Below are 14,299 nucleotides of genomic sequence, written 5' to 3'. Positions count from 1 at the left end.
GCATAATTTTTTGAGTAGCTCTTATTTTGGTGGGAGCACTTGGAATTGCTTTTATTAAATATTTTAAACCTAAGAGATAATGAGATTAGAATGTTGGGGGTTTGTTTCCTCATGTTTTGGAGGGAGTTGTAAAGTTAAATCATGTAATGAAAGTCCCATTTAGGGTGAAATCCAGTATAAGTAGAATCAGCTCTTACAAGCAGAAATTTAACAGGTCTAACCTTACAAACTAGCGGCCTTATAGTCTGGTATACTGTGACTTAAGTTTTTACATTGTTATTTTTATGTACCAAAGTAATGATCTTCCTTTCTTTTTTTCTTTCTCTTTTAAACAGGACCAAGCGAGCTCATGTCCCACTAACAGAATGCATATTTGAGCTACCTAATTTGACAGTTCAAGCAACTAGAGCTCAAACCCTTCTGCTTCAAACTATTTATCAGAGCTGGTTTCGTCCTGTTGGAAATGTCAGTTCAGTAGCAGTAAATGAAGCTTTACTGAATGAGGTTTTCCAAGCTTCAGGTAAATATGTGATGCTTTTGGTTAAGTTGTTATGGTACAGAGCACTGCTAGTGCATGTGCATGTATCTATATCCTTTAAGTAAATTTTTTTTTTTACTTAAAATAGTTAACAAACAGAATGTTTTTTTGGTGTGTATATGGGTATTTATAGCTTATGCTTGAAATCCAGGATGTAAGCTAAGCCACCAAGCTTCACTCCTTGGCACCAATTTCTGGATACATTTCATTTTCCCATATAGGGTAACTTTTCCATGCTTCCCTCATCTGAAACATCTACCCTTGCTACCTTATATGGTGCAGTGTTGTAATTTAAGATCATTCTGAGGTGAAGCTGGATTATTAAGAGCTTTATTAATTAATTTTTTCACAGGTTTGTAAAGGTTTCTCATTCAGTTTCATAAATAAATTTTACTTAACTGTTGGGAAACTGGTGAAGATATACAGGTCTCAGTGATGATGATATAAATAATGAAGTTGGTTACCTGTCATCCTTTTGTAAAACACCCATAGATTTTTTGGGAGCAAATTAAGAATTTTGACCAGTTTACAGAGGAGGCAACAGTCTTCAAGTGCATAAAGGTCACCCAGAAGAAGATAATATACTTCTATATTTCTATGCATGCTAGAATAATTTAGACCCACTATCATTTAAACCCATTATTGTTTATCTGTTGTGAATAAATATGTAACAAGAATAATTGAGATCTTTTGGAACCTCCATCATTACCAGTCTTGGAGAATGATTCAGATGTAGTAAATCATGGCTTGAAGCAGAATGGTAGCTTAGACTACCACTGGAAGTCTTTATCAGTCCTGTTTTTCTCAGTCCTTTTTTCCTTTTTCAGTCCTGTTGATTTTTTTTTAAAGTTAAGTCTGTGTTGATCTGGTGGTGCAAGAGAACTGTTGTATTTTCAGTGTGTAAATTTCATTAACTTTTAGATGCTTAGTTTTTCCTTCTTTCATAAAAGTCACTGATTCTCTTAATCCCTTGATTCTCTGTGGGTCACCTAAGGATGAGATTGTGAGGTTTTATTTTCAAGTACTGTTACTTCTGAAGGTAGCAGGTTTACAATCCACACCCCAGAAATATGAAAATACAGTCATTTGATCATTTCATAGGGTTTCAGGGTTTACACAAATCTGAACTAACCTGTTGTATCATTCAACATTTTCTGTCCTTCAGTTCAATGAAATGTCATACCAGTGTGCTGACAGTACCTATGCAGAATAGAAAACTGGAGCACACGTTTAGAGTACTTACAATAAAATAAATGAACAGTGTAGTACACTTGTTCTGATCTTCTCTTCATTGTGGCTTAACATCTGACCTGTTAAATTTTATACTTCTGTAGTTGTACTTTACCTTAACTAGGTGAAAGCAGCTTTGAGTTCAGGGCTATGAAATGATTGCTGTCTACCCTTTTGTCCTAAGTCTTTGCTTGTTTGATTCTGTAAGTCTACTATCTTTTGTTGGAATAGCTTTGTGTAAAATTTAGTATCGTGCCTTGTTGAAAATAATCTTTGTATTCCTTTAGTGTAAGATTCTGCATACTTTAACAGTAACATGTATGTGTGTAAGCTTCTAAAAAAAAAAAAAAGACTGTAATTACACAGGATATTTGGAATTTCAGCTTTTTTTTGTATTTTTAATTTTTTCTTTTTTTTTTTAGTGATGTAACTATGAGGATAATGTAGTCAATAAGGAACTTTTCAGTAAACAAGGCACATCTGTTAATCACTGATGCTCTTCTACTTACATTCAGCTTACTTTCTCCATCATAAAACAACAGCTGATGAATGTTCCTTGGGAGTACTTGATTTGGGTTCTGATGAGCTGATGGAGCAGCTCATCCTAAGTACCATCACACAATACATGCGGGACAGCCAGATGATCAGGCCCAGTCAGCATGGGTTTATGAAAGGCAGGTCCTGCTTGACAAATCTGATCTCCTTCTACGACAGGGTGACCTGCTTGTTGGATGAGGGAAAGGCTGTGGATGTTGTTTACCTTGACTTTAGTAAGACCTTTGACACCATTTCCCACAGCATTCTCCTGGAGAAACTGGCCGCTCGAGGCTTGGATGGGCACACGCTTTGCTGGGTCAAAAACTGTCTGGATGGCCGGGCCCAAAGAGTTGTGGTGAACGGAGATAAATCCAGTTGGCGGCCAGTCATGATGGTGTCCCCCAGGGCTCAGTTTTGGGTCCGCTCCTGTTTAACATCTTTATTGATGACCTGGATGAGGGGATCGAGTGCACCCTCAGTCATTTTGCAGATGACACCCAGTTGGGTAGGAGTGTTGATCTGCTCGAGGGTAGGGAGGCTCTGCAGAGAGACCTGGACAGGCTGGAGCCATGGGCTGAGGCCAACTGGAGGAGTTTCACTAAGGTCAAATGCCGGGGGCTGCCCTTGGGCCACAACAACCCCCAGCAGCGCTACAGGCTTGGGGAGGAGTGGCTGGAGAGCTGCCAGTCAGAGAGGGACCTGGAGGGTTGATTGACAGCCGGCTGAACAGGAGCCAGCAGTGTGCCCAGGTGGCCAAGAAGGCCAATGGCATCCTGGCTTGTGTCAGCAATAGCGTGGCCAGCAGGGACAGGGAAGGGATCTGACCCCTGTACTCGGCACTGGTGAGGCTGCACCTCGATTCCTGTGTTCAGTTTTGGGCCCCTCACTACAAAAAGGACATTGAATGACTCGAGCGTGTCCAGAGAAGGGCAACGAAGCTGGTGCAGGGTCTGGAGCACAGGTCGTACGGGGAGTGGCTGAGGGACCTGGGGGTGTTTAGTCTGGAGAAGAGGAGGCTGAGGGGAGACCTCATCGCCCTCTAGAGCTGCCTGAAAGGAGGTTGCAGAGAGCTGGGGATGAGTCTCTTTGATGAAGTAACAAGCGATAGGACAAGAGGTAATGGCCTCAAGTTGTGCCAGGGAAGGTTTAGACTGGATATTAGGAAGCATTTCTTTCCAGAATGGGTTGTTAGGCGTTGGAATGGGCTGCCCAGGGAGGTGGTGGAGTCCCCATCCCTGGAGGGGTTTAAGAGTCGGGCTGACATAGCGCTGAGGGATATGGTGTAGTTGGGAACTGCCAGTGTTAATGGTTGGACTAGATGATCTTCAAGGTCTTTTCCAGCCTAGATAATTCTGTGATCTTTCCCAACTGCCTGTTTCAGTATTACTGCTTCTTGTGTGGTGATTGAAGAGAGTTATTGGGCTGAAACAGTTGTTGCTGAGCTCCTTACGTCTTTATTGAGGCTTTACGCCAGGTGCTTTTTGTGAGTGATGTGCCTCCCTAACATTGATTCAATATTACTTGAACTTAAAAGTGATACCACAAGGCTTTGTATCCTCTCACCATAGATATTTTTTAGCAGGAATTATGGTCCCTAGTTGTATGCTTTTTCCAACATAGCAATGTCTTCCAGTTTTAAAACTGCATCGCTGAAACTGTGCTTACAATATGGGCTAAGACATGATGTGGGAAGGAAGAATAAATGAATTAGGGAGAAAAAAACAAAAGAAAAAATGGGGAGGAAAGAAAAAGAGAGAAAGATGATCAACTTATAAAAAGGGAAGAGAGATGCAGAGGAAGACAAAGCACAGAGAAACAGGTAGAAAGAGTTAAAGTAGAAAAACAGTAAAAGTTAAGAAAGCCAAAATTTAATAGGAAGGCAAGTACAGATATGTGAGTTACAGGAGGAGTGAACATCAGAGAACTCCACATCACTACTGGCCCAGTGACATACTGTGGAGGGTCTCACGAGGTACGAAGGCCTCTTTGGGAACCTGACTGCTGGGTAACTTCTCAGGATGTGGTTTATGAAGGGAGCTCTGCATTGTGTTATTTCCACAAACATAGAAACAGAATTCATAGCTAGTATCTGGGGCTCTGTCCTATGTTTTAATCTGAAATGTTTTTCTGCTCCAAAACTTTCTTCGAAACTAATTTAGGTTGAAGGTGGTATAGAGATTCAGAACAAACTTTCAAGCTCTTTCCTGCACAAATTCTTCTTGGGAGTAGATTAATGGAATACCAAGAAGGAAAAATTGTTTGGAGATAAACACTCTATGTCCCCCCTCCTACCTTCCTCCCCCTGATCTCCAGAAACCTTTTTATACTAGGAGAAAACCACTTTCCTCAAGTATTTCATAGTTTGTTGGTTTAGACTTGCTATCTTTGTCAGAAAGTCCAAGAGTTTCTTTTTTGATTAACTTGTCCAAAGGCAAGCTGTCTGAAAAAAAGCAAGTTGTGTGTGTTTGGTTTCTGACAGAATTTAAGAATGAAATGCTGCTGAAAATTTGTGTATTTCACACATTAGTAAGACCTGTTATCTTAAAACTACCAGTAAAAGATGTACATGGTGCTGTGACTACCTGAGTTAGAGAACTTGTTAGAAGTTCTTGTTGAGGACAGGTAAAATGAGTATTTCAAGAAGGATATATGTTTTTTACACTAGATATTTATTGTAAATATGTTTAAATATTATGCCTTCTTTAGCTTGAGACTTTAATTCTGCTAAGAGCAGATTTTTTATTATAACTAATTTTAAATTTAAAGATACAGGTAATGGCTTAATGGGATTTTTGAAAGCACCTTAACTCCCTTCATTGTGACACCTTAGTGCTAAGTGACACCTTAACACTTTTGAAATCCATAGTTTTAAATGCCTACTTGGCGGAGGTTATTTTCAAAGGCCAAGTGGTATTTTTAGGGTTCAGAGAAGCCAAGGCAATTAAAAAAAAATTAGATGAATTTAAACAATGAAACTTATTATTTGAATGAATAGACTTTACCATTAAAAGGTACAAGAAAGATTCATACTGCCTAAAATAGGAGTTGTGCAAGAAGAGAAAAAATAGAACTGTAAAAATAGTAGATGGGAATAAAGAGTGACAAAATGCCAAGTAAGAAATGGATGAATAAAACAGCTGCAAACAACTGTTTGCTCTTTTTCATAGGTCAAGAAAAAGGGATTATTAGCTTTCTGATAATGCATTACATTTAAAATAGGAAAAAAAAAAGAACAGAAGCAGTCGTCAACCTACACGTTGTTCCTTGGAAGTTTGTTTCTGTTTTGATGTTATTTTATAATCTTTTTAGTATAAATAGTATGTCACATGTCAGTTAAGTAATTATGTTAGTTCTTATGCTTGCACATACTTGTGAAACATCCTGATTTTGCATTTCATCCACTATAAATGTGGATACAAACATGAATCTGAATTGCATCATGCTTTTTATATTTTTGCAAGTACATATATTGATGTTATTAAAATTTTTTTGCAATTATTAATATACATTCCTTTAAAAAAAGTGTACAAAATACCAAAATTGTAGGAAAATAGTGCCAGTTAAGATCTTCTAAAGGTTGAGCATAATTAATCCTATGGAGTAATTTTACTGTGTATTTTTTCATTATTTGTTAGTAGGTACCTGAAGCACTCAGTTTCTAACCATTTCAGCCTGCCAAGAAAACACATACACAGTCACACATGGCTTTAGTTTACTCTGGAAAACTGGAACTTGCTACCACTTTTTCCTTGTCCTATTCAGGTAGTTCATTATTTTGTTGACAGTTCGGTTCCATTAATCTGGTATTTTTGGGAAAATTGCTTGCAGACCTTACATTTCTCTATTGAAGGTGATCAAATAGGCATTTGAATCCCTCATGTAAATGATGTCTTAAAGTTAAAATAAAATCTACTTTCCAGAAAGTAACTGTAAAACTATTTTATGCAAGATTTCATGTGGGATACCTTAATGGTTGAATAATAAATTTTACCTCATAAAAATGAAATTCAATAATACAGTAGCTTTCTCAGCGCAGTAGCATCTGGTTGAATCTCATGAGAGCCAATATTTTCCAACTCATTAGGATCATGTCGTTCTGTATGTCGTCAACATTGACTTAGCCAAGCTACCTTTACTTACATAACCGCCAAACTATTAAATAGGTCTCTTGTGGAGTGAAGTCAAATATTCCTCTTATTTTGCTTTTGCCTTGGAAGAAGAGAAGAAAATGTACATACTGTAACATTTAAACATCTGGTCTAAACCACATCAGGGTAGCGCTGAGGAAAGTAACAGGATTCAGTATTCTTCCCAGGTGTACATATAAAAAAGGGTTGTGGAGCTGCTGCATAGTTCTTTTAACCACTTAGGAAAAAGACTGAAATAAGTGACTTGCCTTTCTAATACCCCTGTTTTAAAAACTACTTTTTTCCTCTTACTTGCTCCCCTGCCACCAAACCCCAAAACACAAAACCCAGCAAAAGCCCAACATTTCGAAGTTTAGTGGTAATGCAGGTTGTTAAACTCTAATCACTTCCTTGCAACATATTGGCATTTAATCTCCATTCCACATAACGTGGCCAGTTTTGACATACATTTTGAGGAGTATGACTTAAACTTTCTGTTTAAAATCAAAGTGTAAGAGTGTATTCTCTTAAGTAATTGCTTGGGAGTGGCAGGACACAGCTGTATGAAACTTGCACAGTATAGACAGTTTACTGTCTTGCATGGGTGATTGTACCTATGTGTCCCCATCCTTCATGTAGGCTCCTGAATGCAGTGTATAAATAGTATTATTTTTATACATTGTACATTTCTGTGAAAGTCTGGTAGATTAACAACTCTAATTTCAGATGCAAACAGAGTGCGGAAGCACAATTTATTCTTTATCTTAATTATTTGAGCCTAATATAATTGTGTATAATCTTCTGTTTCCTCTTACTGTAGACCTTTTCAGTTATTCTCTTAAGTCATGAACTGACTTACACTAAACATGGGATAGGTGGGACCCTTTATGACTGTAATGTCATCAGTGGATGCTTAGCTTGTTGAGCATCTTCTTAATAAATCCTCTGCCTGAAGCAGTCATTCTGTAGTGGCCTGACATGAGGAACTAACATATGAAGTATGCATGTAAATCAGTAATTATAATTCCCTTTTTATTTTTTCCAGTCTAATTAATGTATACTAATGAGCTTTGAAATTGAGAAATACACCGTTCTATTGAAAGAATGGTGGTAGGCATACTTAAGGCTTTCATACAAGCTTAACTCTGATTTGTTATGTCATGCTAAAGACCCTAATGTACTTAAAAATCCACTTGAGACTTTTAAAATATCTGTTGTGGGGAAAGTGAATGTATGCATAGTGTCAACAGCACAGTCAAGGAGAAAAAGCTAAAAAAAATCAATAGATTGTGAAAGAAATACACATATACGGAATCTATAGATATACGTAAATGTACATAAGCTTCTTAAGTTGAATTGTGTTTCATAATTGCAGGAGAGCTCAGTTCAGCATGTATGTTGTAATTAACAGTCAACTGTTGTTGGATATGTTGGTGGGCTACCAAAAACAAGACACCTAAGCTTAGAGCTATAAATAGTGCCCTTCCTCCAGAGTCTGTAGTTTATTTGCACAAATAGCAATGGAAGCTGTGACTGAAAGCACCTGTTTTGTTTGTTCAGCTGTTAGCTTTATGTTATTTCTTGTTCTATTAAGAAAGGTGTGTTTGGACAGCAGGGAGGTAGGCTGCCTTGTTCTAGCTGCCATGTACTGCATCAGGTGAAAAACTCTGCAGGGAGGTTGAGGTGGTGGCTTCTTTTCTAAGAGCAAGAGAGCATGTTGAGACTAAGCTACTGGAATTCAGTGTTATGACAACAAGACTGGGAAGAACGTAAGTCTTGAATCTGCTACATAATAGGATCTGGAAAATTTCTGAGAAGAGCTCAGAGCACACACAAAACAAAGTGTCAGAGATAATAGAAGGAAAGATTCTATTTTAGGGGGAGGACCCAGAGAAGTTGACAAATGTAGAGTGAACCAGGAAACCATCAGTGTTTGCTGATAAAGCGTGAATGAAAAGGCCATGGTGGTTTATTGGTGCCTATGTTTTAGAAAAAAGGTGCATGCAGAGGTCCTGCAACAGAACTATTGATGCCAACCATGCTACTATTTGCTGAACAGTGCTTTTTAAAAGAGCAAAAGGAAACTGTTTCTTTGTCCACTATTTATTTGGCAAAAAATAATAAGGTCATCAGAAAATTCAGCTGCAGGAAGTCTCAAGTCTGATCTTCTATAGTCATGGTCAGGTATGGGATCAGACCAAGTTTCTTAGGGCTTGAAAATCTCCAAGGGTAAGAATGCCTTACCTCTCTGTGCATCCTGTACCACTGCTTGATTGTTACCATGGTGAGAAAGCTTTTCCTCCTATCCAGGCAGAACCTTTCTTGTTTCAATAGATGACCATTTGTGCTGGGTTTGTGTGGCAGGATGTTTGGTAGCAGGGGAGGGGGCTACAGCAGTGGCCCCCTGTGAGAAGCTTCTTAAAAAGCTCCCCCAGCTCCAGGTGAGACCCACCTCTGGCCAAGGCCGAGCCAATTAGTGATGATGGTTGTGCCTCTGTGATAATGAATTTAAGAAGGGGAATCTGGGAGGAGGTTGGAAACTTGTGAGGAGGTGTTACAAGGATATCTCTGTGAACATCAAGCTCAGTGGAAGGAAGGAGGAGAAAGGTGGGGGGAGGTGCGCTGGAGCAAAAAGACCCCCTGTATCTCCTGGTGAGAGGGCAGGGCAGCCCCCCCTGCCACCCGTGGAGGTCACTGGAGGAGCAGAGATTCATCTGTGGCCTGTGGAGGACCGTGGGTGCTCTGTGGGAAGAAGCAGCCCCCGCTGTTCTAGTTTGGCGCTGGGAGGACTGCAACACTTGGGGGTTTCCAAGGCCATAGCATCTCAAGAAGCATCCTATGGGGAGGACTCACAGTGGAGAAAACTTTGTGGAGTACTGTCTCCTGTGAGAGGGATGCCCCTGTGGAGCAGAGGGAAGAATGCAGAATAGTGCTTCTCGCTGTCCCATTCTGTCTGTTAAGTGTCATTATCAGTAGTGTTTTGAATTAGCGACATCCTTTTTTCTTCCCCTCACAAGCTTGTCTTTTGCCTGTGACCATTAATGGGTGAGCCACCCCTTCCTGTCCTTATCTTGATTACTGAGCCTTTTTATTTGTTTTTTTCTTCTCAGTGCTGGTGGGGAAAGAGTGAGTGAATACTGTGTGGTGCTCAGTTGCCCTCTGGGCTCAAACCATGACACCCTATTCTTTCATCCTCCTGTTGTGCACTGCTCTGAAGACCCTAGCTGAGTCTTCATTACAGCCTTCTTGTACATACTGGAAGACTGCTAATATGCCAAACATATTGCTACTGTTTTTCACCTTTTCAAACGTTAAAGCAAAATTATAACTGAGGGGTCCTAGCTAGTGCTAAAACTCAGCGATGGTGCCTCTGGAATCTGTTTCCTGTTCTAATTCTCATGTTAACTGGATTTAACCTGAGCTTCAATGCTACCAGTACATACAAACTCAGTCACCCTGTTGGCTGATTAAAAAGTATGTTACTTTTTGACATTGAATACTTCCAGGTCAGACTACCACTTTATGGTAGTTTGACAGTTGTGGAAAGTTTGTAAGTCAGTATCTCCTTTTCCCCTTCACATTAAAGAATCCTACTTTGTAGGATATTAGATTAGTATAGATACTGAAATACTCTGAGAAGGGAATGACAAAAGCATACAGGTGATACAAGGTAAACAAATGATAAACAATTTATGGCTACCAATTGTATAATCTTTTTTGTTTATGGTTTCATGGGACCTCTTTTCACCTTAAAATGTAGAGAAAGCTGTTGTGGGCTGCTAAAACTGCCTGTTACAGGGTTTTGTTCACAAGTTTCATTCCTCAGGCTTCATTAGCTGCTGTTTAAAAATCTTAAAAGTGTGCTATCACATTCTGTAGTGCTATTTCAGAATGCCACTCTTGGAGTGAACATAAACCAAACCCATAACACCCCCTCCCTCCCCCCCTCCAGTGAGCAAATAATAGCAGATCCTTAACTTAGATTGCAAAACTGAGGTATAATATTTTCATACACACAATCTTTCCCCTTCTAATGGTTCTATACTGTTCAGGTGATTGCTGTGTATGTGCATTAAAATAATATGAACTGTTAAATTTCAGCATCCAGTTACAGTTTGGTATGAGTCCCTTTCTGTGCTGTTCATCTCTCTGTAATACATCAATGTCTTGCATTTTATCTCCGTTTGGGTAAATAAAAGTATTACAATTTCTATATGTACATCATTAAAAAGTGTGTGTGGATCTTCTCCACTTTTCTCAGCTGCAAGTGCCAGGAATTCTAAGCATTAAAAAAGAGCACAAAGACAGTGACTAAATTAGGTATTTAAGCCTTCTCCAAAGTACTGTAGATCCAGAAGAAAATATTCCAGGTGAGTTTTTGCAAAAAAGTTAACAAGAAAATTGTATTGTGTCACTGTTATGCATTTCATCCAGTCTGAGTGAAAGTTTGTTCAGTTTGTAGTGCTGTGCAAGACAGTAGTTTTGTTTGAATAACAACGTGAAATGTTTTTGCCATTATAGGCTTAAAATTAATTAAAATGCTTTGTGATGCTGAAACAACTTGTATCACTAAAAGAAATTGGATCATCTTAGAGGATATCTTCCTCTGTTATTCAGAACGAGAAATTTTGCAGTTTGAGAAGTAGCAAGTTAAGTAGAGGGTTTGATTTTGTTGGGACAAGAAATATCAGCAAAGAAATCTTGAATTAAATTATTAGGGAATGTGAATGAAGTGAAAACATAGTAAGTACGAATTGAAGAAATTCCTGTGAGGAACTTGGGAACTTGTAGTAAATATGTTTGCTGTAGTAGTAATCTTTACTTTAGGAAAAAAAACCCCAACATAATCAAAAGTAGATAGATTTAAGAATAAGCAATTTTAAACATGGTAGAAGCATGTTTTCCATTTGTGAACATGTAATACTGAAGCCTGATCTTCAGTAGTGAGTTTACATAATGTGTGTAGTCTTGATCAAATAAAAGTTGCACTATGTTGAAATCTTGTGACAGATTCCAAGTACTGGACTGCTGCTTGACAGTGATTATAACAGTGCCTACAATACTAATAGTTCAAAAAATATGGTATGCTCTAAAATTACTTTGATGTAGTGAACTCTAGTGAATGACATGGAAAATTACTTTCTGTTTTATGGGGGCGTTTTGGTTCTTATGACAAGGTAAGATGATAAATACCAATGGTATTCTTGCCATAGAAAGATACCAGAGTATTACATACTGCAGTAGTAATTGCTAGTCTGATGCCCCACATACCACATACTTTATTATTATATTAAATCAGGCTTTTAAAAAAGCTACATACATTGTGATTATTGTAAACCTATAATAATCTAAAAATAGATCCAAATCCAAAAGATACTCTTCTCCGGGAATGTATCTTGTGGGAACGTTGTTAAGCTGTTGAACTGCAGACTGTATGAGGAGCAATTATTGTTACCCTTGCAGTAGAGAATAATGTTTTTCCTACGGGTCTAGTCCACTTCATAGTCAGAATAAAATTAATGCAATGTACATGTAATAAAATAATGGTAGGGACAGAAAGTGTATTTTTCCTGGACAATACTAACCTACAATTAAATTGACCATGAATTGTTTAGATTAGTATTATGCTTCTAAAGGTGGGCAGTTCTTTTGGAGAAAAATTCTACCAATGTTAGAAATGCCCAATAAGGTAAAAAGGTTTTAACAATAAGGCAGACAAGGTTAGTGAAATGTTAGATTCTCAGGAAATTGTGGTAAGCAAGAAAATTTTTAAACTAACATTTTACAGTTTTGATTTGGCTTTTGGAGGGGAATTACTGAGAAATAAATGAAGGGAGGTGTTCTGTTACAGTGTTGTCTAATGTTATCCAGTGAATGTGTGAAGCGTAATAGGAAAATTAAATATGGCACAGCAGATGTAACTGCTTTGAACTTGCTTTGAAGTGTTCTTCTATTGTAGGAAGGTATTCTGTACTTTCCAGTATTGTTGTTGTAGATTTTCTTATTTTTTTAATTTTCATGAATAAAGATACACATCACACTATATCTTAGTTAAAAGCTCAGATTTTGAGGACATGTCAGTTCTGTGTATAACCACAGCTCCTGAATTTTGTGAGCTTTGCCTTATGCAAAATAAGAGCTCCTACATCTGCTTAACATCCTCCAAAACATACTTTGGAACTAGGGTCGCTGTTGATTCAGAGAAAGTAATTGGAGCTATTTCCAGAAACCTCTTTGTTTTAGTTGGAGATCATCTAAGTAAGTGTAGTCTGAACTTAGTTTCTTTCTGTTATGATTGTATCATAAGGCTGGTATGGATACAGATCAACCCAAATGTGAGTTTTACTTATTAATTTTTTTCTTTCACCCTCATTTTCTATTTTTTTGTTTCTGTTTTGAGGGCAACATGATAATCTAGGTATTACACCTTCTTATGTTGATTTCTCCTGTCTTTACACTCTGGTTTTGTTGCTGCATCTTATTCATTATCTTTTCCTCTTTCTACTGTTTTTATGTTGGATCCTGGGATATTCATCCCTTTTCTTCGTCTTTGTTGGATTTGTTTGTTTATTTTTCCTTTGGATTTGCCTCTTTTTTCTGATTTAATAAACAGCAGGGGATCTGATCAGTTAGATATGGAGGTGTGAAGTGCTAAGGCTTGGACAATAGGCCCAAGCCAGAGTTGACCTATAGGTGAAGTAGGTGAATCCTGTATATTTTATAATTGATAACCATTGTGCTAATAGGTATTTTACTGAGTTATTACAAACCACCTATTCTGATGTGAAAGGTGGAAGTATGGAAGCCTGAGCAACAGGCCCTGAACCAAAACTGCTAACTCCGTATGTAATCATTAGTGAAATATGTATGGAAGATGTAGCTATCTTGAATGTGTATTTATCTGTCTTTGTGTGTGGATAAAATAACAGGCTCATGGAGACGGTAGTCTGGCACTGTGACCTGATGGGAGATCTTGCGCATAATCCAATTAGATAAGCAGGGGAAGTCCCTTAGCTTCTCCCTTGAGCCCTGGCCAGGCTCTGGGGGAATCTAATGTGAGATTGAAACCAGATATTTCTGCTTAAAACAAAGGTGCCAGCTATTCTGGCTTACTGGTTTTTAAGTATATAAGGCTGGACCTGCTCACAGTGACTCTGGCAGCCTCACCTATGGGTGGACACACCGTGTAGGATTTCCCACTTGCCGGGACAGGCTCTCCAAATCCTCACTGTAACTGGGGCTGCCCAGCCACTGTGGGTCCGGATGATGATAAAGTATGCAAGTGGTGATGTATCTTTCTTAATCACTGTTCTCTTTCTCAGGTAGTAATGATTTGATGCATTACCCTGTATTTTCCTATTTGTTTAAGCGTGCTGTTCTGTCTTTTCTTACTGTATGTTTTCTATATTATTCTGTTACATTATTTAGTTATTTTAAGTAAAATACGCCTGCTCTTTTCACTCTGGTGTCTGAGTTTAATTGGTATCCCCGATCAGCAAAACAAGGGGTAAAATTGTCTCTTGCATGGTAGTTTCAAATGCAGTTTTTCTTGTTAAAGATGCTTTTTCTGAATTGGGAATCTTTTGTAACCATTTTTTTCCCCTCAGTTATTGCAGGGCATGGGGAGTGACCATAGAAAATACAGAAATTAAGAAGAAATGCAGCTCTTGAGTAGTGTTACAGAAACGTTTTAAATCTAGACTCATGGAAAGGGTTTTTTGAAGTATTCCAGTAATTTTTCAAATTTTCCAATCTAAGACATTGATCTGTTTTTTCTCAACCTGCTGTTAGAAGAAAAGCTTTATTGCTCTTAAGAGGTCTGATCTTGCTAAAAAACTGTTACAGAGGCTCTCAAATAAACAACCAA

General features: G+C 38.2%; 1 protein-coding gene across 2 annotated transcripts in view; it reads left to right on the top strand.

The window, feature by feature from the left end:
* VPS13B (vacuolar protein sorting 13 homolog B) overlaps positions 1-14,299 on the top strand; it is a 482,028-nt gene that overhangs the window by 105,547 nt on the left and 362,182 nt on the right. For both annotated transcript variants that reach the window (XM_074898647.1, XM_074898646.1), the window contains exon 17: positions 336-520. In XM_074898647.1, the coding sequence (XP_074754748.1) occupies positions 336-520 (185 nt within the window). The remainder of the gene's footprint in view (positions 1-335; positions 521-14,299) is intronic.

The sequence above is a fragment of the Athene noctua genome, chromosome 2 (assembly GCF_965140245.1).
Source record: "Athene noctua chromosome 2, bAthNoc1.hap1.1, whole genome shotgun sequence".
NCBI classification, from domain to species: domain Eukaryota; kingdom Metazoa; phylum Chordata; class Aves; order Strigiformes; family Strigidae; genus Athene; species Athene noctua.
This window is presented reverse-complemented; position numbering and strand designations above follow the sequence as displayed.